Consider the following 25,566-nt stretch of genomic DNA (forward strand, 5'->3'; position numbering starts at 1 on the left):
TCCATTAATATAAGAATGGTTATTCAAATTACAGTACAGGAACACAACGGAATACTAAAATAAGCAATGTGAACAGTATATTTATGCTACCTCTGATGGGAAAATAAGAAAACAAAATACAGGGGCACCTGGGCAGCTCAGTCAGTTAAATGTCGGCGTCTTGATTTTGGCTCAGGTCATATCTCACGGTTTGAGCCTTGCACTGGGCTCTGTACTGACAGTGCAGAGCCTTCTTGGAATTCTCTCTCTCCCTCTCTCTCTCTGCCCCTCCCCTGCTCCTGCGCACGCACATGCATGTGCTCCCACGCTCGCTCTCTCTCAAAAGAAATAAACTTCAAAAAAAAAAAAAAAAAGAGAGAGATAGAGAAATACAAATATACTTATTTGATGTAAATGCATATAAACCTTTTTCCGGGAAGAGGATCTTAAGCTTTCATCAGATTTTCAAAAACCCGTTAACTCCCAAACAGATTTCTAACCACCGCTTTGAGTTAGAAGTTTCTTGTGCACTGTATTATGTTGCCATATTTTAGATCTCTGGGAAGATCTACCAAAAACTGATGACTGCTGCCTTTGGGACAATCAGCTGGGTGGTTAAAGACAATAGTGGAAAACTCCTTTTCTTGGTTTACCCTTTGGCACTTTTGGAATTCTGAAAGATTTCAATTTGTTACTTGTTCATTACAAATAAATACAGCTTACATGTAGAAATCTACTATTACAATGCTGGCTTTAGTTTCTTGTTGACTAAATGGTATGCGTTAAGTTTTTCTGATTAGAACTCTAATGTTTTGATTGCTGGCCCAGGGTACAAAAGCAGGATTTAGCACAATGACTCCTCTTCCACCACCATTTCACATATTGGTTTAGAAAACATCTGAAAAGAACATTTCTTTTCACAAAGGGTGCCGAGTGAAGTCTGTAGGGTTAAGGACCTCCGATGAGCCGGCTGGACAGCCGCACAGCTGCAGTTATGAATATATATGAAAATGAAGTCATTTTAGCTTGTCTCTGAGGACTCCTGGGCTCATGAATGAAATCCCAGAAAACAATATGCATATCAAAAGCACTTGATTTCTCTGTCTAAACGCTCTTCCCGAAGACGGTTATACTGACAAAAGTTTCTTGACTAAAGTGTCTCTAAGGAAGGGGGGAATGGTAGAATAGACACAATTCTAACGTTCGAGGAGTTATTTTACATTCAGCCATGTTAGTCACACATGATTTAATCCACTTCCTTGTGACAGTTCCTTGTTAAAATACGTTCAAGTGAATTATGTGAATGGTCTATTTTAAAATGTGTTCTGAAGAATATACTAAAGCAGATGTCAAAAATTTACCCAAAGTCCTAATATCCAACCCACCTTTATTACATGCCCACCATGCCAAGCACTGTGTTATAGAATCAAAGATGCACAAAGATGAAAGCCAGGCACAGAGGCAGAAATTCCAGACCAAATATACTCACAGTAGTAAAACTTCAAGCTCAGATAAAAACTGCTTCCATTGTTTCTTACATAGCATTTTTTTCTCCTAAATATCATGGAGAAAAATAAGAAAACAAAATTAAGGAAAGGATCTCTGTTTCTGGGATTTGTAAACCAGGGTCTACAGTCTTCCTGAAACCAGCTGACCTTTTTGATGTAAATGCATATAATTCTTTTACCGGGGAGAGGATCCTTAGGTTTCATCAGATTTTCAAAAACCCATTAACTCCCAAACAGATTTCTAACCACTGCTCTTGAGTTAGAAGTTTTTCGTGCACTGTATTATGTTGCCATATTTTATATTCGAACCCTTTTACCATATTTTGTACACATTTACATACATTTAAAAATATTATATGTATTCAAAGAAAATCCCATGACAGAAATCCCCTACTTGGTCTCACAAAGGATCCAGTTTGTGATAGCTGTATTCTGGTTAGAAGGGGATTTCACCAATTCGGTATTTATGATTTGGGTCATTTGGATATGTCGATTCAGGTTTACCTTTGTATTAATGTTGAAATGGTGGACTTACTAAGAAATTGAAAAACGTAACTGCTTACTTCAAAGAATCTTCAGAAGCTAGCCCAGTGCCTGACACAGGAATATTTATTGAATACATTAATGAATTCAGTAATATTGTATGAGCGCCTACTCTGTCCCTGGTATTGTTCGTGATGGCTTTAGTTTATAAACCTTATGTCGCTGCGCGTCTCTGCATCTCAAGATCCTAACTTCCACCACGAAAGAGTTAAGTACATTGTCAGGCTCCATCAGCTGTAACTTTCTATCATTTGTAAATTGCAAGACGGGGCAGGGTTTTTAGAGCTCTGTTCTCAGGAAGAAAGGGAGAGAAATCCAACAGGAATTCTGGAAGCTATTTTCCAAGTTAATCCAGGAAGTCAGAAACAATAAACGAGGCTAACAAATCATTTTCGCGGAACACTTTATGAGAATTTACATTTTAAAATACCATTGTCCTGGGAGCCAGGTGGATTTGGTCTCAGTCTTATTTCTAACACGCAATATTTGTGACTTTTTGTCACTTAACCTCCCTCAGATCGCTGTTTTCTTAATCTGAAAAATGAAGGGGTCAGTTTTTGTGTTCATGCTAACCTAGCTTAACTCTTCAAAGTTTGGGTCTGTGCACAAGGAACATCAGCTTCACGGGGAGCTGGTAAGAAATGCTGACTCTCAGGTCCCTGCCCAGGTGTGCTCAACCAGAATCTGTATTGTAAGGTCTCCAGGCCATCCGGTCACACCCATCTAAGGCATCTTGTACACTTTCCCACTTCAGTCCCTCCAGGAAAGGTTACTGAAGTTAATGTTCCAATTTTACAAAACCACGTTTCTTTAGAAACAAATGCTCTATGGCTAAGGCTTCATTAAATTTCCCATCTTTCCCTGGTGTGTGTGTGTGTGTGTGTGTGTGTGTGTGTGTGTGTGCGCGCGCACACACACACACAGGCACACACTTAGGACTTTGTATGGTGTCTAGGCCTTCGGTAACTTTGTTACTTCGTGTCCTTTTACTCCTAGAGATCAGCAACTAAATTCACGAAAAGGACATACACACATGCTTCATTCAATTCACCTAACGAACATTTACTGAGCAACTTCCATGGGCCAGGCTCTGTAATAAGGCTCCGGGATACAAAGATAAATAAGACCTTTAAAAACCATCATCTAGTCCATTGGGAGAGGTGCGTGAAGAAACCAGTATTAGGAGGTATTGCTATGGTGCTGTGGCTGCACATTGGAGGGTCACCAAAACTATACCAGAAGGGTTGGAGTCAATCAAGGAAATGATCATTGTCCCTAGGACAGGAGGGAAAGGAGATCTAAAGGCAATGACATTCCATTCTGAAGCCAGACTCCTGGAATAAAAAATAAATAAATAAATAAAAAATCCCAAACCTCCCAAAACCTTCCAAAAACCTCACAAAAACTCCCAGTGTGAGTTGGTGGCAGCCATGGAGAGAAGAGGAAAGTAGAGAGAGGGCTGAAACCTTTTGGGGAGGTGGCCGTGGGGCTCAACCCCAAGAGAACATACAAATGGGACTGGGACACACTGGCCCTAGGAAACAGGCTTCAGTTAGGCCACCTCTAGATAACCACATTCTCTTTGTTGAATGGTGTTTCATTTCTTTATTAGACCGTTTGTCTCCTCAGGAATCTTGAGACATCCGTATAAAATCAGTGGGTATAGAATGCTATGTAAGGACTGGAGAAATCAGGTTAATAATTAAAGAAAAAAAAAGGGCCCCATAATCTAAGCTGCAGAGGAGGAATCGCCCGAGATCCATCCTCTCCCCCATTTGCCCAGCCCTATCTCACCGATCGTGAGATTTGGTCCATTTCACCTCCTGGCTTAGACATACCTTCTCCTTGCCTCTGCCCTAGCTCAGAGCGGGGCTTCTCAACGCTGGCTACACATCCGAACCACGTGGGGAGCTTTGAAAAAATACGGATGCCTGCCACCACTATGCTAACCTAACCTGATGCTGAGGGATCATTGCTAAAAAGCTCCTGAGGTGACTCTAATGTTAGGCTTGAGGACATGGGTTTAAGTCCCATCCATCTCTTCACTACCCATCTAAAACCCCCTCTATCCACCTCCAGCCTAGTCCTTGCCATCTCTGCTCCAATGCCTCTGCCGACTTCCAGCCCATCACCTAACCTGTGCTCAGAGTTATATCTCAAAAACACAAACCTAATCCTTTCACTCTCCCACTTAAAACCCGCCCACCGACTTGAGCCATCTTTCCCGTGTCATCTGCCATTACCTTCCCACCCCCCCGCTCTACGTTCCCTCCACCCAGTGATCTGTTATTAGTAAGGCATATGTTTGCACACACGCACCTCCAGGCTGTTACACCTGCTATTTCTTCCACCCAGAAAGCACTTCCATGCCTTGCTCCCCGCCAAAATTCTACTGGGCTTTCAAAATCCAGCTGAGAGGTCACTTCCTTCCGTTCACTTTTCCCATTTGTCTATTGCAGAAATGTTTATCAAGTACTTCCTCTGTGCCAGGCTCTCTTCTGGGTGCTGGATCTGCCCCTGCCCTGGCTGTCTTTTCTGTGCTGCCATGACCTCTTGTGCAAATCCGGGCTCAACTACTTCTCACGCTGTAGCTTAATCTTTGCTTTCTTTACCTGACCGTTTGCCCCACAGGACTGAGCTCCCAGAGGATGGAATGATGCCTTATTCATCCTTGCCCAGCACCCATTTCACAGAGAGAGGTGAATGAATGTTTACTGACTGCTGACTAACGATGAAGAACAGCAGAGCAGTTCTTCTGGGTGTATGTGTGCATACCTGTCTCTTCCTGACTCCTGGGTGTGATACCCCAACACCCTTTCTGCCTTACTGGCTGCAGTCACTCAGCTTTCTCCTAAACTCCAACTCTGATCATTGCCTCGCTCCTTCTATTTGAAGCCTCCCCTTTCCCACCCTCTTGAACTATGATAAATGATAATTTATAAAGTAGCACCAAAGACCAATCTGGGGCTTAGCCTGTGAAGCTGCCTGGAGGAGACACGGCCCATCCTAAAAACAAGACCAAAAACAAAACAAAACAAAACAACACAGAAAACTGGAGCAGACCAGCACAGGCAAAGTGCCAAGCTCCTACACAGCTCTTCAGAAAAGCCTTTCTCCTTCGACACATCTGGGGATAGGAAGAATTTCACTTCCACATTCCTGCAAGTCAGGCATTCATTTCATGGTCTTTTCTCCAGTCACCTGAGGTCATATATCTTATTTCCATTTATTAAATTTTATTTTCGAGTATATCTCCTTTCAATGTTGATGAAAAATGACACATTCTAGCATAAAATATGAGCAAATAAATGGAACTGATATCCTGTGATAGTAATTCTTTCCATACCTGTTTAAATAATTTAATGGCATATGTTCGGTTTTGGATCTCCGCTCTGTATACCTCAAAAATCTCCCCTTCTCCAATTAGGAAGTCTTTGTGGAAATTTTTGGTTCCATCTCTGATGTTTTGAAAGCTGACGGAGGATTTAAACAATATTCCTTAGGACAGAAAGTAGGGAGAAGATAAGTTACTTTTTCTTTTCTTTCTTTCTTTTTTTTTTTTTAAAGAATCAACATCACCATTAAAAAGAACCATAAGTTCCATATTAGAAATACTTCAGAGCCCAGCAGAGAGCCAGGAGCAGAAGGCCCAGGAACCAAAACTGAAGCCCATCTCCGCACATTTACTTGGGTCTGGCTCCCACCATTCCACAGAACAAATGCCTTTTTAGATATCTGAATAATAGTACTGTGATTCTATCACCCTTCCAAAGAGGTCAGCCAAAGAACTCAGTTGAGGAAAGTTTTCCAGGACTCCACTTCTTTGTCATTAGATCAATGGGTTGCTTTTGACTCACTATGAACCTAAAATCATTCAAAAAAAAAAAAAAAACCTATAGAAGTAGAAACTTTGTTATGACTAAACAATATTCTCCAAGTATGACTGATAGAATCATTTTTCATGAGCCAAATCCTCTAAATTTCTAACTTACTTCATCAGAGTAAATTAGGAAGATGCTTCAGCTTTTTAAAAAATCATCTAGGGGCGCCTGGGTGGCGCAGTCGGTTAAGTGTCCGACTTCAGCCAGGTCACGATCTCGCGGTCCGTGAGTTCGAGCCCCGCGTCGGGCTCTGGGCTGATGGCTCAGAGCCTGGAGCCTGTTTCTGATTCTGTGTCTCCCTCTCTCTCTGCCGCTCCCCCGTTCATGCTCTGTCTCTCTCTGTCCCAAAAATAAATAAACGTTGAAAAAAAAAATAAAAAAAAAATCATCTAAAGCAGAGATTGGGAGAAAACATTTAGAAGGTAATCAAATACATATCCAAGGGGAAAAGCTTAACTAAATCCTTCAGAGCCAATTTTGGCTATATTTCCACATTTGCTGTTTGATTTACATCTTATTGTTAAATCTTAAAGGACCAAAATTTTATCCAACTTCTCTAATTCTCTTTTGAACCAAGGAAGGTACAGATCTGGTGGTAAAGACGAGGCAAAGCAGCCTTAACTAGCCATTAACGTTGATCAGAATGATTCCCAGGTAGAATTAAATTATTCTCCCTGCTAATAAAGTAATAAAAGTGATAAGGAAATAATGAGACTTTCATAGTGACCTTCGGCATTGCTCTACAAACATCTCTAAAGATCTCTGCAAGGGCTATCACAATTTCTAACACTATATAAAACCCAATGTAATTTTTAAATGTTTTCCTATGACACATAAAAATGCAAATTTCACTAACAGAAAGTATGAAACCCCCCCCAGGGAAGAGACCACAATTATGTTCTCCATTGGCCAGTGGATTTTTAATATAACAATAATATATCATCCATCAGAACTTAGTGTCAGTCAAAGCTGCAAGTATTTCAACATCCATGAAAATTTTACCCTAAACCTGCATATTAATGAATAGTTAATGTGTTCATTGGATATTTGTCTCTGTAAGTTAACTTAAAGCAAAGCATGATTTAAAGTAAAAAAAAAAAATTTTTTTTTTACCTTTTTCATTATGTTCAGGAATAAGAACATTATCCACTGTGACATTGGCTATTTCCTAAGAGAGGAAATACATACTGAAGTAATTCCATTTCATAAGCCTAGAAAGAACAGAACCTTAACAGAAATCCAAAGCTCCCCCTGGACTATACAGTGCAATAGAGTAGAATCTAATTTAGAAGAAAGCTAGTAGAAAGCGAAGTTACTTTATTTAATTCAACGGTATTCATTGCCTTATACATTTAAAGCTTCCATACTAACTACAAAAACTCAAGTATCAATGTCATAGTTACAGTCAATTTTAAATGACTTCTAATGCTATAAAAAATGATCGCTGCCAATTTATTTGTTCCCATAAAAACCAACAGCAACATGCAAAATGCCAAGTAGAACAGGAAAATTAAAAGCTGAATTAAGACAAATGCGTAACTCACAGCACTCTTACCAGTTCTAAGTCTTATCTATGACAGATCACTGAGAGGAGAAAGCTCTTCACTCTTTTCCCACAAATCTCTAGTTTCCTGAATCCCCAACCAAAGCAACGAGAAAGCTAAAGCTTTACTGGTTTTAAAAAAGTACTTGCAAACCATCATTTTTCTGTCTGATAATTTCATCCCCCATGCTCAATTATATATGCAACAGAGTTCAAGGTTCATTATTTCGGCACATACACTCTACCTTGGGTAACATGTTTGGAAATCTATCTCCATGATGACTCTGACTCTTCAAGGGTGCTCCTAAAAAGAAATAAAGGGAGGTAGATACAGATAAAATTGTATGTCTCTAATAAGCATGTTTTTTTTTCCTTTCTTAGACTGTGAAAATAAACACCTTGCTAGTAGTGTTAATTTCTAAAGTTCAGTTGCATTCCCTTTGAATGGTTACAAATTAACATATGTAAATAGCTTTGTAATGATCAAATATTATTCAAACATGTTTTTGTTTACCTAATGTATAATACCTACCTTACATTATTGATAGACATCATTAAAAATATTAAAGTAGAAAGTAAAAAATTGAAAGGAAAAAAGCAACATTGAATCAGCTTTTTGCCCATATTTTTTTTTTAATTTTTTTTTTTAACGTTTATTTATTTTTGAGACAGAGAGAGACAGAGCATGAACGGGGGAGGGGCAGAGAGAGGGAGACACAGAATCGGAAACAGGCTCCAGGCTCTGAGCTGTCAGCACAGAGCCCGATGCGGGGCTCGAACTCATGGACCGCGAGATCATGACCTGAGCCAAAGTTGGCCGCTTAACCGACTGAGCCACCCAGGCGTCCCTGCCCATATATTTTAAAGTTGTATAATTATGGGATTATATCTCCTTAGGTTAGTTTATTTTTTATCCCCTCTTGTGCCGTAAGATATTAGAGGGGTGTGTGTGTGTGTGTGTGTGTGTGTGTGTGTGTGTGCGCGTGTGATCAGCCACAAACACCTATCACCCCTCCCCAAATATACACTGTAACTTCTGTATGTTCTATTTGAATTGAGGTAGTCTATGTAGCTTCCTGCAAAAGATGAAAACCCTGAAGTATCTTGCTGTCACATCTGACATTTTGATTCAGACTTCAGAAAAATTTTATTTCATCTTCTAGTTTTTCTTTGACTGTATTCTAATGTTTTAAAAAACTACTTTGCTTAGAGGACCGGCAACAAAACATAACCAATTAATAACAGACCTCCCCGGGGCGCCTGGGTGGCGCAGTCGGTTAAGCGTCCGACTTCAGCCAGGTCACGATCTCGCGGTCCATGAGTTCGAGCCCCGCGTCGGGCTCTGGGCTGATGGCTCAGAGCCTGGAGCCTGTTTCCGATTCTGTGTCTCCCTCTCTCTCTGCCCCTCCCCCGTTCATGCTCTCTCTCTGTCCCAAAAATAAATAAACGTTGAAAAAAAAAAAATTAAAATAACAGACCTCCTTGAGCAAACTACAAGCCTAGATCTAGCAGACATTCTCTAGAATATTCCATCCAAAAACAAAAGAATATACAAATACTTCACAAGAGCATGTTGAACAGTCTCCAGGATAGACCATATCTTGAGCGATAAAATGAGCCTCAATAAATTTGGAAGGACTGAAATCATACAAAGCATATTCTCTGACCACAATGCAATTAAAATAGAAATCAGTAATGCAAGGAAATTTGGGAAATTCACAAATACATGAAAATTGAACAACAAGTCCATAAATAACCAATGAATCCAAGAAGAAATCACAAGGGAAATTATAAACTACTTTCAGATGAATGAAAGTGAAAACACAACATACCAAAACTTATGGGATGTAGCAAAAGGAGCACTTAAAAGGAAATTTATAGCTGTAAATGCCTACCTTAAAAGAGAAAAAGGATCTTAAATCAATAACCTGAATTTTCACTGAAGGAACTAGAAAAGAAAGTGCTAAATTGAAGGAAGCAAAGGAAGGAAAGAATTAAGATTACAGTGGAAGTAAATGAAATAGATAATATAAAAACAAAAGAGAAAATCAGTGAAACCAAAGGGGTTCTTTGGAATAATCACAAAACTGATTTAGCTAGACTAACCAAGAAAGAGAGGAGACTCAAATTACTAAAACCAAAAACAAAGAGGAGACACACTACCAACCCTATAGAAATAAAACGAATTGTAAGAGAATATGATGAACATTTGCATGTAAAAAATTAGATAACTAAGGGGCACCTGGGTGGCTCACTTAGTTAAGTGACTCTTGATTTCAGCTCAGGTCATGATCTTGAGGTTCGTGGGTTTGAGCCCTGCATCCGGCTCTGTGCAGGTGCAGAGCCTGCTTGGGATGCTTTCTCTCTCCCTCTCTCTGCTCCTTCCCCACTTGCATGCTCTCTCAAAATAAATAAATAAACTTAAAAAATTAGATAACTGAAATGGCACAGACAGATTCCTAGAAAGACACAAACTGCCATAACTAACTCAAGAAGAAATAAACAATCTGAATGGACCTATTGCAAGGAAAGAGACTGAATTAATAATTTAAGATTTCCTACACACAAAACCCCAGGCCTGAATGGATTCACAGGTGAATTCTATCAAATATTTAAACAAAATTTAACATCAGTTCTTTACAAATTTTTCCAAAATAGAAGAGGAGGAAACAACTCCCAAATCATTCTATGAGACCCAATATTATCCTAATACCAATGCCAGGTAAAACTTCACAGGAAAACTATAGTCCAATATCTCTTATGAACATAGATGCAGAAGTCTTCAACAACAAGTCCTCAATGAAATATGAGCAAAGTAAATCCAGAAACATGTAAGAGTATATGCCATGATCAAGTGGGATTCATTCGGGAATCCAAGATTGGCTTACAATATGAAAATCAACCAATGTAATACACCACATTAATAGAATGAAGAACTAAACCCATGAAATCCACTAACCTATCGTAAAAACCCAAGGAATAGAAGAGAATTCCCTCAATTTAATAAAGGGTATCTGTGAAAAGCCCACAAATAATGTCATACATCATTATGAAAAACTGAATGCTTTCCCCTTTACATCAGGAACAAGAAAAAAATGTCTGGTCTTGCCACTTCTATTCAACCTTATACCAGAGGTTCTAGCCAGGGCAATTAGGCAAGAAAAAGAAATAAACATCATGGGGAAGTATCGTGTAGAATAAAATTTGAACTAAGGGCACTAAAAGTCATTGTCCTTTTGTTGCCCATAAAAAGGAAGGCAATATTCATTGTCATATAAAATTGAAGATTCAAAACGGCTCTCCTAAGAAGCCAGCAGAAAACTGTGGATTTTACGTCAAAAGTAGAAAACAATCATGACCATTGAAATATAAATGCCAAATGTGATATGTAAGAGCAGGCATACCAGAAATATAACGAAAGCAGGTAAGGATTCTCGTTTCTTGAGCAACTAGGCTATGTCCTGAGATATGAGGGAATGCTTTACGGATGTGAAAACACCTAATGGCAGCCACCTGAATCGCAGGAATAGTGACTGGGAGGAAATACAAGACTTTTCTCAGGAGGACTTGTAAGAAATTCCAAATCCACAAAGTGATCTCTCCTCTAAAATGAAAACCATCCCACCAAACTGACAATTTCAAGGGAAGGGAGGCAAAAATGTATATTTGAGCAAATAATGGATTATTTGGATAACTGGTAAGTCTGTCCATGGGAGCAACAAACAAAGACTAAATCTTTTTATGCACTTTCAGTTAGGAACTCTAACTTCTAGTTCATTGAGTAGCTATCATAGGAGACACGTGTTCAGTAGGCTCACTTAACAGTTTCCATGAATCATCACGCTTCTTTGAACAAGCTAAACAACTAACATTTTAAAGATTTAGTTTCAAAGCATCCACTCAACAAGTTGCAATTAAATAATGCTATTTTTCTCAGAAAAGGACTCAGACCAAAATGCTATCCTCTTCTTCATCTCAGATTTACCTATCTCCTGATACTAGGGCAGTAAATAATTGTCTTTCCACCAATCAGCGAATCTCCTATTTTTAAACTTTTTTTTTTTTTTTTTTTTTAACGTTTATTTATTTTTGGGACAGAGAGAGACAGAGCATGAACGGGGGAGGGGCAGAGAGAGAGGGAGACACAGAATCGGAAACAGGCTCCAGGCTCTGAGCCATCAGCCCAGAGCCTGACGCGGGGCTCGAACTCACGGACTGTGAGATCGTGACCTGGCTGAAGTCGGACGCTTAACCGACTGCGCCACCCAGGCGCCCCTCCTATTTTTAAAAATGAAATCAATTTTGCATGTGCAACAGGAGTCAAGCAAGGATGTGAAATTTTCGTCTACTCACAGTCCACATCATTCTCTGCTGTGTAAATAAACAACACAGAGAGTGAAAAGGTATCCTGAAATCTATTCCAGAATCTGTAAATGTAAAACATAACCCTGTGTCCTATCAGATTGGTGTGAGTTTATATTGTGAACAATAAGTTGTGTGGGTGGTTTCAGCAGCTGGAAAAGGCTCAGAGAATGAAAAGGCAGTGCATTTACAGTGTCCAGGGAGTCACTGTACTTTACTTGGTCAGTCAGCTTCGTAGTGAAGCATTCCATGGGACTAAACCAAGTGAGGAAACAGTGACAAAAGAGATGAGCCACGTTTTACGGGAAATACCGTAGTGGGAGCCTATTGGGAACTGTCTAATATCCCATTAAACGTAAAAAGCATATAAAAGTCAATCTGAAGGTACAGTGTTCTGGTACAAATTTCGCAGGATTTTTTCTAGGTAGGGGTGATAAGGTAGAGGTATATTTGCATGCAAATATACGGAACTAAAAATACCTCTGGACAAAAGAGCCAAAAGAACAAGGATGCTGATTCAAAAGAATTTTCAGCCTAAGAGCCCTGAGTCTGTAACGTAAGACCCAAGATCACTCAGGATCATTCTTGTTGAAGTGAATAAATCTAAAGTGGAGTAAACAGAACAGGGGACATTAGGAACTTATTTTATTGATAAAGAATGAACAGAAAAAGTTTCATGAGCTTTCCTCATCACGTTGCTTTTAAGTGTAAGTCATGACACAGCATCAGAAACACATAAGACAAATAGAGGGAGGTATTAGGCCACTGTGAAACGAGACTCGTAAGGCCTAGAGTTAGAGGCCCTGGCATAAAAACAGCACTGAAGATAAAAGATAAGCCCCAGGCATCATTTGCCCTCAAATACAAGGGCAGGGGAAGAGAGAATCCAATTATATTTTGACTTATATGACAAAGCTAATTATAAAAGTATTTATGTTTTACTCAAACACTGTGATTCTGTTTACGATTCAAATAGTGTCAGAGTTTTGGATGGAAAACTGATTCTCTTAGCTAAGAATGAAATGTTTAAAAAAGTGTAATTTAGAAGTACCTGGGTGGCTCAGTCGGTTAAGCATCTGATTTCGGCTCAGGTCATGATCTCACCGCTTGTGAGTTCGAGCCCTGCGTGGGGCTCTGTGCTGACAGCTCCAGCAAAGTCTGGAGCCTGCTTCGGATTCTGTGTCTCCCTCGCTTTCTGCCCCTCCCCTGCTCACACTCTGTCTCTGTCTCTATCTCGAAAATAAATATTTAAAAAAAATTTTTAATGTGTAGTTTACAAGTAAAAAATTTTAAAAACCCAAACAAGTGGTAGAAAGGACTGTGTTGTATAACATAGGCAATAAGGAAAGAAAGTGTCACCCAAAAGAAGTGACAAAAGCCTTCAGATAAAGCCTCAGGTAAGGAATCCTTGACATATAGTATAACCAGTCATGGTCTTGAACAAAATGCAATATTTACATTTATAAATTGCAAACTCTATAAAATAGACAGAGAGCCACATCATAAGAATCATAAATGTTTACCATGGTTCACAATTAAATGGATAGCTCGATGATGCCCCATCTCCTGGAGGATCTGTAACAAGTCACCGATGGTCTTGTTTTTCTGTGCCCAGGACCAGAGTAGTTCTCTTGTTCCACTTTTACCTTGGTCAACATATTTTTCGATGTGACGAACATCCAGCCAGCTGTTTGAAAGTCGCTCCGCTGTAGAAATCGCAACAGGAAGAACCCAACAATAGTTTACTTTTATTGGAATACATGTGTAGGGATACTTTATACATTTTAGTTCATATTATTTATAATTTTTATTTTTTTAATGTTTATTTATTTTGAGAGAGAGAAAATGTGAGCACAAGCAGGGCAGGGGCAGAGAGAGAGAGGAAGAGAGAAAATCCCAAGCAGTGTCCTAGCTGTCAGCACAGAGCCCGATACAGGGGGGTCGACACAGAACTCAATCCCATGAGCCATGGGATAGTGACCTGAGCTGAAATCAAGAGTTGATCACTTAACCGACTGAGTCACCCAGACACCCTGTCTCATACCTTTATCCTCTGGAAAGTCTAAAAAATTTAAAAAGCCAGATACACATGGATGGATAAAATCCAATTGTCATCCGAGTGGGGTCATGGGGACCCTCAACATGTCACCATAACTGGCTATGGAAATCAGCCTTTTCTTCTGCCACACACAAATCTGGAAGCTTCTCTCCAGCAGTAACCAAGGTAACCTCATTGGAGGACTCACCTATCCCCCAGTGATACTCTCCAAAGGTTGATGTCCTTTTAAAAGACGAACAGGGGCTCAGACCTGAGAAGTGTAATAAGCCCCCTACAGAACTATCTCTGTTCAGTCTATTTCAGACTCTAAAAGACTCTAAAGTTTTAAAAAATTTCTTAGGGAGCTACTACACTAGTTATAATACTTGAATTTTTTTTTTAACATTTATTTATTTTTGAAAGAGAGAGAGCACACATCCACGAGTGGGAGAGGGGAAGAGAGGGAGACACAGAATCCAAAGCAGGCTCCAGGTTCCAAGCTGTCAGCGCAGAGGCTGATGTGGAGCTCGAACTCACGAACTGTAAGATCAGGACCTGAGCAGAAGTCAGACACTTAACCCACTGAGCCACCCAGGCACCCCAATAGCTGCGGTATTTGAATCAAGACATCAGAAAAACAAACATCTTTTGATTTAATATGGCATCCCTTCTCTCCACATTTTCAGTCCTTCAAGGGTTTGCTAGACTATTCAGTTTCCTTCAACTTTCTGTTTTTGCTGAGAGTATAAGTACATCCTGAAAGTTGACAGAGATCACAATATGCAACTATAACTTTGCCCCCCTCTTCCTGTGGACCAAAAATGGACTCGGTAGATATTACCAGTGCTCACCAATATTTCCTATCTTCTGCCCCTTCAGAGAGGATTACATCTTCCTGCCCTGGGTTAGTTATGCCTATGTGTCCCTTTCATCCAGGAACACTGAAGAGCCAGGGGGCAATTCACCAGGCACCCATGCTCGCCACCAGGTATAAGCACATGTTGATACGGGGGTGCTTCAAGATCAAAGCCACCTGGAATGCTGGGCCACCTCATGAGGTCAGCTGTTCTGGACTCTCAGTGCTGTTCCCACAAGCAAAAAGCAAACTTCGGTTATGTTAACCACTGGCAGTGATTTGGGTGGTGCTTGTTACTGCATATAACTTAGTCTATCCTGGTCAATACCCACAAAGTTTCATCTTAAGTGTTATGTTATTCAGTCACATCTTGTATCAGAAAAGGGTGAAAGGAAGTGGCATATCCAATAAAGGATGACGAAGTTGAGACATTCAACTGGAATGTATGCTTAGGCTGTAAAGGAAAAAACAGCTACAATAACGTATCTGACATCATTAAGTTGGACAGTTTTTGCCTTTCCTCCATATTTTAAGTTCTGGCAAGAATATCTTTATTATCTATTTCTTGGAAGAGATGATGTCTCATGAAGAGGCAAGGACTATCCAACTGTCAATATATGTTTTAGATAGCTTCACACTAAAAAATAGAAGGGGACCTTCAAAGCAAAAATATTTATCAAGATATAGTAACTCTCTATTTTTTTTAAATTAAGTTTGCTTTAATGTTTATTTTTGAGAGAGAGACAGAGCGGGAGAGGAGCAGAGAGAGAGAGAGAGAGAGAGAGAGAGAGAGAGAGGACAGAATCTGAAGCAGGCTCCAGGCTCTGAGCTGTCAGCACAGAGCCTGACGTGGGGCTAGAACCCACGGACCGGAAGATCATGACCTGAGCTGAAGTCAGATGCTCAACCGACTAAGCCAGCTGGCACCCCAGTAACTTAATTTTTAATGTATTTCTTTTGATGATGTGATCTACCTATTTGGTTGAGGCACACTTTTCATAAACACTTTAACTATTTCTAAAAGCTCTTAGGGGAAATAGTGCAAATCGGTACAATTTGTTAACAGGCCCAAAATGGCATCACTTAGGCCAAGTCACCAAATGGGGCTAAATACCTAATCCAGTACTGTAGTTTCAACCTGCATCAGAAATATAAATCTTACCCAGTTAGTCAGGAATTTTCTAATCAGTTCCTTTGAAGTAATCTGTTGCATGGGCCCTCTGTATCCCCAGAGGAAGATGAGGTAATCTGCATGATAAGACCCCCTGCTCTTCTCCCTAAGGGAAAGAATCTTGCCAGGAACAATCCTTTTTTTTTTTTTTCCTTTAAGTTTTTGTTTATTTATTTTGAGGGGAGGGGGAGGGGCAGAGAGTGAAGGAGAGAAAATCCCAAGCAGCTTCTCTGCTGAACTGGGGCTGAAACTTATGAACCGTGAGGTCATGACCTAAGCAGAACAATACTTTTCTTTTGCTAATAATTTTTCTTGCCCCACCATCTTTCCTGGAAAATAACCTTCCATTTTGTACAACTCCCCGGAACTCCCTTCTACTTGCTAGACGGAATACTGACTGATTCATGAATTATTAAATAAAGCCAATTAAAGTCTTCAGATTTACTTGGTTGAATTTCATTTTTTTAACAAGTTCAAACATTTGTTGACTGTGCTAGTAGTATAGTAATTGCATACGTCAAGTGTATGTGCAGCAAGAAGAGGGGTCCCTAACTAAAAATGGGGGCCTCATGGAGGTGCCTGGCTGGCCCAGTCGGGGGAATGTGCAACTCTTGATCTTGGGATTGTGGGTTCAAGCCCCATGTTGGGTGTAGAGATTACTTAAAAATAAAATCTTAAAAAAAAGGCGGTCGTGGGGCGGGGGGGCACCTGGGTGGCTCAGTCGGTTGAGCGACCCATTCTTGATTTCGCCGCCCAGGTCATGATCTCACGTTTCATGAGATGGAGCCCTGCATTGGGCTCTGCACTAACAGCACAGAGTCAGCTTGGGACTCTATCCCTCTCTATCTCTCTCAAAAAGATAAGGGCATCATGGAAAGCTTCCTAGAGGAATGGTTTCTGGAGCCTGAGCCAAGTTTAAAATTATGCATACTTCTAAAGAGAGGCCGATACTCAAGGAATTATTGGAATTAATATACTATACTGGGGAGAAAAAAAAATCATGGGAATTTCAGTTGGGAAACAAAATAAAGGAATGAACTGTGAACCCCAAAAGTAGACTACATTGTCTTCAAAAGAGAAGTCTCCATCAAGAGTGAGGACCCTTGTGGCCCCCTGGGTATACGCATGAAAATGTGTGTTTATTCGTGGCTCTGCCATTCACCTATGGTGCAACTCTAGGCAAGTCGCTGAGCAATTTCAAACTTCTCATCAGTAAACATCCTCTGAAGTCCATTTGAAGTCCCTCCCAAAACAGACACTAAATTTGGTTGCCCCTCTCTGGTCTGCTGATTATAGCAGCACTGACCTTAAAATACCTCTTCCAGTCTTTAGAACACTTCCCAGTCTCCAGATTAACACTCCAACAGGGGAACACTAAATATCAAATCTCAGCAAAGTGAAAGTTTAGGTTTCTACTTTTTCTATTAGTAGATTACTTGGCTGACATTTATAGAGTATCAGGCATAATGTACCATATAAATTAATAATACTTATACAACATACAGCAAGCTTTTATAAAAAAATAAAATAAAACAGCTCTGTCTCAGGGCGCCTGGCTGGCTCAGTTGGAAGAGCATGTGACTCTTGGTCTTGGGGTCATGAGTTCAAGCCCCACGCTGGTGTAGAGATTACTTAAAAAAAATTAATTAATTAAAAAAAAAGCAAACAGTTCCCTCTCTACTTTAAAACTCCGGATAAGACATGACCTGATTTTGGGATGAGACACGAAGGGAGATGACAGCCTTGTGGGCTACCACAGTCAGGGAGGAATATGAGGGTGGGACGTTGTCACCAGCTAGACCCCAGGACCTGGCCTTTACTATCCACCTGCTACACGCATTAACTTTTGTGTTACATTTTTCCCTAAGCTCTACTTTCTGGCTTTTCCCTTAACTCAGACAAATGAAACCCAAAACCAACCCCCCCCCCCCCCCGCCCCCGCAACAACCCCAGCTGATGGCGACTGCCTTGACAAGACCTCCTACTGGCCCAGACCACCCAGATCATTTATGCTAAACCAGCCTGGAACTTGTGCGGTTGGCCCATGGAGTGAGCTGTGGAATAACTTATGATTATCTTTATCTCATTATAATACTAAAATCTCCACCCAAGGAGGAGCTTCAGTGTCATTTACATAACACACGATGTCATATTGTCATGTTTCCTTAAGATGCATGTGTGATGTTATGCTCACCTCTACACAGGAAGACAAGGCTTCCCAATCCAAATATTCATCCTAACACTGAACAAAAGGAACCCATTCACCCTCTCTCAGGCAGTCATGGCTTTGGAAGCCAGTCCCCATGATCTTATTTGCCGCATACAAAAGTTTTCTTTGTGGGAAAACGCAACCTGGTGCAGTTTCTGACTCACCAAGGCACCAACTCATGTTTGTTTGGTTACAACATCAGCTCACTTTACAACAGGGTTGAATTGGGACAAAACAGAAGAGCCTGTCAGATGGGGAATTGTTCCAGAAATGAAGGAAAGGGCCTGAGAGGGCAAAGAAGAGGCCAGTATGCTTAGAGCAGAGGGTTCACGTTAAAGAAAAGGTGAACAAGCCCCATGGGGTCTCCCTGTTACCTTTGTAGGTATGCACTTGGCACATAGTAGACGTTCAATACGTATTTGCTGAGTGACAGAGGCCCTGGGTGTTAGCACACAAACTTAAGCTCTATTCTGAAAGTAAACAAGGCCAAAGATTTCTGAGAAGGCAGTGCAAAGATGGAAGCTTTAGTTTTGGGAGGATCCATCTGGCCGCAGAAGTACCAGGAGTCTCATATACCATATTTGCACATAAAAAGGTAAAAACATTTTATGGCTCACAATTCTCACAGTAGAAAAGGAATGGTTTAGGGGCACCTGGGTGGCATCCAACTCTCGGTTTCAGCTTAGGTCATGATCTCACAGTTTGTGAGTTCAAGCCCTGCGTCGCATCAGGCTCTTTGCTGACAGTGCAGAGGCTGCTTGGGATTCTCTCTCTCCCTCTCTCTCTCCCTGCCCCCTCCCCTGCTCATGCTCTCTAAATAAATAAACAAACAAACAAACAAACAAACAAACAAACTTAAAATTAAAAAAGGAATAGTTTATAACCCCAAAGGAGATCTAGAGTTAACTTTTCAAGTCCCAGGGAATATCGGATTTCCCACATCATTTTAGTCCCCAGTTTTCTTTTTCTTTGTTCAGTTTCTGAATTTCCCTTTTAAGAGTGCAACAGGCCATGATTCTGTGCTCTCCCACCTTGTGACTTGAGACACAACAGATACCAAAAGAGCTGAGGTTTTACTTCCCTAACACTGACCAGGATCAAAGGGTTCTGAGTTTGCACCAGGTCTATGGAAAGCAAAGGCATTTTTCTAGTAGCAACAGTTCATGGAGTATAACTGGCCCAGGCTCAGTTGAAATGGATACCGCATGCATGGGTTGCTTCCAGGATAAGAAACGAAATACATTTTCTCTTTCTCTAACTGGTGATTCATAGTACAAACCTTAATAGCTTTTCTTCAATGATGATGCATTCTGCATAGAAACACCACTAACGAGCATTATCAGCATCCATAAAGTGTATAATTCATTTAGGTCAAATTCTAGACAAAAGCTTCAATGTGATGATACAGGAAGGCAAACTCTTGACATGTTTATTAGTCAGATCCTTCCATATTCATAGTTTTCTCTAATCCTTTCCTGTTTTCTTCCAGAACATAGGTCTTTGTTTATTCATGGCACTAAACAAATAAAGAGTAAAGTTCTCAATGACTAATAGTGTTGTTAAACTTAAGAGCATTCTAAATGAAAAGATACATTAAGAAAAATACGCTGTTGGGGCTTCTGGGAGGCTCAGTCTGTTGAGCGTCCAACTTCGGCTCAAGTCATGATCTCCTCGTTCCCGAGTTCCAGGCCTGCATTGGGCTCTGTACTGACAGCTCAGAGCTTGGAATCTGTTTCAGATTCTGTGTCTCCCTCTCTCTCTCTGTCCCTCCCCTGTTCTCTCTCTCTCTCTCAAAAATAAATAAACATTAAAAAAATTTTTTTAAGAAAAATATGCTATAGTTAAGTATTGTTTAAAAAAATTTTTTTTTGGAAGGCAAATCTTTTCTTTGAAAGGCATCTTGGCATAATAGAAGCCAAAAAGTCCACCTGAACAGTTCAGATTAGTTTATCTGAAGATACTGATTGCTTAATACTCATTTGACACTCAAAGGTCCTTTTGGGCTCTGTTTGAGAGAGCAAGACTATCTAGGTAATGCTAACCACTGGGGAATTCAACTGCAGAAAGCACTCTCCACATGCAAATATGTCTCTGAAGGGATTTTTTAGACTAATGCAACACACCCTTGTTTGGAATCTTTGTATTTGCATATAACCACAAGTCAAAACCCCTAGTAACTGAAGACTGCACTCTTGCAAAGTTTGTTTTGAGACAATATAATGGGAAAAGGAAAAGAAGTCTCTCTTTCTTCCTACAAAGCACACAACGCAATTAGGCATTCTTTTAAAAGAACATTTAAGATTGAAGATATTTTTAATTCCAAAAGAAATAACACAAGTCAAATGTGTCAGTTAGCTCAACTCCTCTTACCAGACTATAGCATTAACACCCACTAGCTAAACATAGGGGAAGGGAAGGAAAAATAAGATAAAAAGAGAGAGGGAGGCAAACCATAAGAGACTCTTAAACACAGAGAACAAACGAAGGATTGCTGCAGGGGAGGTGGTGGGGGGGGGGGATGGGCTAAACGGGGGATGAGCATTAAGGAGGACACTTGTTGGGATGAGCACTGGGTGTTATATATAAGTGATGAATCACTAAATTCTACTCCTGAAATCATTATTACACTATATGCTAACTAACTTGATTTAAATAAAATTAAAAAGAAAACCCACTAGGTAATAAATTTTACAAGTAATTCTTATCCATACTTAAGCTTATGTTTACATTTTACCCATACTTGAGCAGGACTCATATTCCATGGAAGGGCTATGCATGATTTTTCACATAGCCTTCTGCCCTACTCCCTCCTCAATCCCAGACTCAGGTAAGGACCTAACATTAACTACCTCTGGGAGAAAATTTTACAACAGTTCACCCTGAACACCAGCATTTCAGTCTGAAGCAGAGCTGTGTAATTCCTCACCCAGGTTATGATCAGTACTATCTCCCCATGTTTTCTTCCTTTGTTAAACTTCTTTGTAAAATGTGTATAGGCCGGGGCACCTGGGTGGCTCAGTCGGTGAAGCGTCCAACTTCGGCTCAGGTCATGATCTCATGGTTTGTGGGTTCGAGTCCCATGTCGGGCTCTGTGCTGACAGCTCAGAGCCTGGAGCCTATTTCGGATTGTGTGTCTCCTTCTCTCTCTGCCCCTCCCCCACTTGCAGTCTGCTTCTCTCTGTCTCTCAAAAATAAATAAATGTGTAAAAAAAAATGTGCATAGGCCTGTTGCCTACCTTGAATTGGAAAATCCCTAAAAGCAGGGACCATGACTTGTATCAGGTACAACGCTTTGTTTGATATTTTGCCCAAGAAGGTTTTGGATATTTAACAGACATCTGTTCATTATTCATTCAATCGCAGATATTTATTGAATGCCTACACTGTACTACGTACACTTTCAGATGCTAAAGGAGTAAGCAGGACATAAGGCAAACAAAAAATTCCCTGCCTGTGAGAAATAAGCCCACTGACCCAATCAAAGGAGGGATGTTGAGACTCAGAGCACAGTGAAGCGAAGCTTTAATCAACGTTCTTGCAAGAGCAGGGTATCTAATGAACAGGCAAACTGGGGGAAGTCACAGCAGACAACTTATCTCCTAGTATGTAAGCCCCTCCCCTGGTTCCTCATTGGCTGAGTACTATAGCAGTGACAGCTTACCTGGATGTTGCCTGTCCCCACGTAAGGCAAAAAGTAGTCTGATTGGCACAAATGTACATTCCCTGAGGTGACACAGAGACCTTCAGTCCCTTTTCCCTCTGTTCTTTGGCGCATGTTCATTGCAAAGCACGCAAAAATAAGCACAGGAAAGAGAGAGGGGAAGAACCAGGAAGCGAAGTGTCTAAGGGTTTGGGACTCCACTATGGGGTGAGGGGGCTCATACATATTCCCAATAGGTTGCAAACCTATCGTTAGGCAGCACAGCTTTTATTTGGTATTTCTAAAAATGACTCCTCCTGCTTACTTCTCACACTGTCCCCTTGAAGCTTACTTCTAGATTGGCAAAAAAAACAAATAAAAATCTACAAAATATTTGAAAGATGGTAAGTGATGGAGAGAAAAAGGAAGCAGGAAAGGGGCATAAGGAGGAGGGGAGTGTCTAGTTTAGTTTAGTTTAGTTTGAGAGACAGAGACAGTGTGAGCAGGAAAGGGGCAGAGAGAGAGGCAGAGAGAATCCCAAGCACTGTTGGGCAGTGCAGAGCCCAACAATGAGGCTTGAACTTGCAGAGCTCCAACTCACAGACTGTGAGATCACGACCTGAGCCTAAACCAAGAGTCAGAAGCTCAACTGACTAGGCCACCCAGGCGCCCTGGGGGGGGTGTTGATTTTAAAAGAGTGATCAGGAGAGATAATAGTTCATCAAAAACACAAAGGAGGTAAGGAAATGAGCCTCAAGGCTACCTGCAGGAAAATGTTCCTTGCTTGTCTGAGGAGGCCAATGGAGCTGGAGTGAGGCAAACAAGAAGGAAGTGAGAAAAGGCGTGTAGGACTTTGGTGTTTACCGTGAGGTGGGAAGCTACTGAAGGGTTCTGAAGAGGACAATGATATAATATCCCCTGCATATATACTTTAGTTCACCGGTCGGTGGCTGTGCTGGAAAGAGACTCGAGGAGGGCCAGGGTGGTAGCAGCAGGGAGCCCAGTTAGGAGGCCGCTGAAATTAGCCAGTGGGATCTCACGGTGGTTTGGACCAGGAGGGCTGTGGAGGCTGTGGTAAGAGGTGATCAGATTATTAGACAGATCCTGAAGGTAGAGTTACCAGTATACACTGAGAGACAGGATGTGGCTTGTGAGAGAAAGCTAGAAGTCACAGGAGACTAATATTTTCGGCTTGAACAAATGAAGGATGGGGTTGCCATTAGCCAAGATGGGGGAAAACTTTGGGGGAGGGAAGCATTTCTGGGCTGTTAAGTTGGAAATATCTGTCACGTAGGCAAACAGAGAGATGGTACTGATGTCAAGAGGGAGACCTAGGCTAGAAATGTGGCATTATTACCATACAGATGCAATTGACAAGATAGTGGGTAGAGTAGATAAACAGAAAAGAAGAGGGCCATGGACTAATCCCAGAGGCATTCGAGGAGGTCAGAGAGATAAAGAGGAACCTGTAAGAAGACAAGAAAATGAAGAGAGTGTGAATTCTAGAAGTAAAGAAAGTGCTTCACGGAGGAAGGAGTGATCAACTATGTCAAATAAAAAGAGACTGAGAACTGACCATTGAGTTTAGCTGCTGTGACCTTGGATGAGAGGAATTTTAATGGAGCAGTGGGGCATGAAACCCTGATTGGAGTAGGTTCAAGGGAAAATGGAGGGCCTGGAATATAATACACATAATTTTGTCTTAAAGGGAACAGAGAAATGGGGTGGTAACTCAGAGTAGAAGTGAGATCTAGAGAGAACACTGCAAGATCAGAAAAATTACATGGTGGTCAATTCCACTTTCAGGGAGGGGAAGCATAACTCTCTCTTCCTTAAGTGTGGGCTGCACATGGTGACTTTCTTCCAAAGAGTATGCCAAGAGGGAGAAGTATCAGTGTAGAAAACAGACAGACACTACCTCAGCTATGGTTAACAGCAACAGCGCTAAGTCATGTAAACAGTGGGCACCCTTGATATGATGTAATGAAAATAGCACTTTACCTCTGCCTCTCAAAAATCCATAACTTCAGTCTAGTCATGAGTAACACATCAGTCAAATCTTAGTCAAGGGACATTTTACAAAACTGTAGACCAGTGCTCCTCAAAACTGTCAAGGTCATCAAACACTAGAAAAGTCAGAGAAACGATCATGGCAAAGAGGAGCCTAAGGATACATGATGGCTAACTAACCTCTGGATGGGATCCTGGAAGAGAGAAGGGGCGTTAGGTAAAAATGAAAGAAATCCCAATAAGATATGGACTTTAACAATAACATATCGATATTGTAACAAATGTACCAGACTGTGGGGGATAAGCTTAGGAATCCCCCAGGGCCTACACCAATGGGTTAACAGGGCATAAAGAAACACAAAGTCATAAAATGCTCACACCCGAGTTTGGGTAAACAGATTGGAACTTTAAGGATAGGGAGGCACAAAGGTGGCAAGAATAGGGAGGCACAAAGGTGCCAAGAATAGGGAGGTGCAAAGGCACCCCAAAACAGGGAAGGAGTGCTGAACCCCTAGATATACATACAGAGAGGCAAAGGCCTGAAATAGAATCGGCACAAAGGTGCCCAATGCATAGGAATAACAAGATTAGATATTCAGGGTGAAAGCACCCCAAGTTTAGTACTACAGCAGAAAGCTGCTTTCATAGGAGAATAGGGACAGGTTAGGTAAATTGGTGAATTGGACTCTGGACCTCTGCGCTGCAGGCAAAGCAGCCGGAGCGGAGATGGTTAACAAACGAAAAGGTGTCTTGTTAACCCTGAGGTTATTCCCCCTGTCTGTCTCATCCCCTAGGCTGGCAAAGATAAACAGACACGGTGCCTCCTGTCTGCCGTTAACAACCATCTACCCATCTGCCCGGTGCCTGGATTTTGTTTTATATTGACCCAAACCCCAAACACTGTATATCTTCAAAATTCCCTTTTCCCCTTCACATCCACAAGTTAATGTTCCGAGTCTCTTTGTCTCTTTGTACACACCCATCACGTTTGCAAGCCTTCTGATCTGAATAAATACGAGGCAAGGACCCTTATTCAGGGTTCTTATCTTCCCCCCCTCCCCCAACACTAGCCATCTCTCGTTTTAATCCTGCATCCTCTCTTTTGCTAGACAAAAGAGAACTTTAGACTTAGATTCTACAACACCAGACTAGTGTAAGATGTCAATAACGGGGAAATTGAGTGCAGAGTACGTGAGAAAGACATTAAATATATAAGAATTCTTCTTGTCTGTAAATTTAAAACTGTTCTAAACAATAAAGTCTACTTAAACATTTGTAAAATTTTTTAATTCTATTTTGAGACACAGAGAGGGTGAGTGTGTGTGTGTGTGCGTGTGCACAAGCAGGGGAGAGGCAGAGGGAAAGGGAGAGAATCCCAAGCAGGCTCTGTGCTGTCAGTGTAGATTCTGTCACAGGGCTCGATCCCACGAATGAACTGGGAGATCATAACGTGAGCCAAAATCAAGAGTCAGACACTTAACCGACTGAGCCCCCCAGGCACCCTTAAACTTTTTTTTAAAAAGAACATAGGCTCTGGAGTCTGACCATCTGATTAGAAACCTAGTCTGTGCTTTACAAGATCATGACTTGAGGTAATTTGCTTGTATTCTCCGAGAGTCAGTTTCCCTACCTATAAATGGGAATAGGAAAAGTGCCTACCTCACAGGATTTTTGTGATAAAGGACAGACTCCATAAAGTGCTTAGCACAGAGTATCTGGCAAAGAGTGAACAGTAGATGGCAGCTACTATCGTTATTATTCCTATTATTTTAAGTCTTTAATATTCAAATACATATTTAATGTAATTTTACATTTAATTTGTTTTA

General features: G+C 40.9%; 1 protein-coding gene across 1 annotated transcript in view; it reads right to left on the reverse strand.

The window, feature by feature from the left end:
• Nucleotides 1–25,566, reverse strand: part of IRAK3 (interleukin 1 receptor associated kinase 3) — a 54,527-nt gene that overhangs the window by 24,563 nt on the left and 4,398 nt on the right. The window contains exons 2-6 of the mRNA XM_025926850.2: nt 13,340–13,522; nt 7,700–7,758; nt 7,025–7,079; nt 5,377–5,528; nt 1,469–1,533 (exon numbers count right to left, since the gene is read on the reverse strand). Of these exons, the coding sequence (XP_025782635.2) occupies nt 1,469–1,533; nt 5,377–5,528; nt 7,025–7,079; nt 7,700–7,758; nt 13,340–13,522 (514 nt within the window). The remainder of the gene's footprint in view (nt 1–1,468; nt 1,534–5,376; nt 5,529–7,024; nt 7,080–7,699; nt 7,759–13,339; nt 13,523–25,566) is intronic.

Source organism: Puma concolor, chromosome B4 (genome assembly GCF_028749965.1).
Source record: "Puma concolor isolate L17-30 chromosome B4, mPumCon1.1.hap2, whole genome shotgun sequence".
Taxonomy (NCBI): Eukaryota; Metazoa; Chordata; class Mammalia; order Carnivora; family Felidae; genus Puma; species Puma concolor.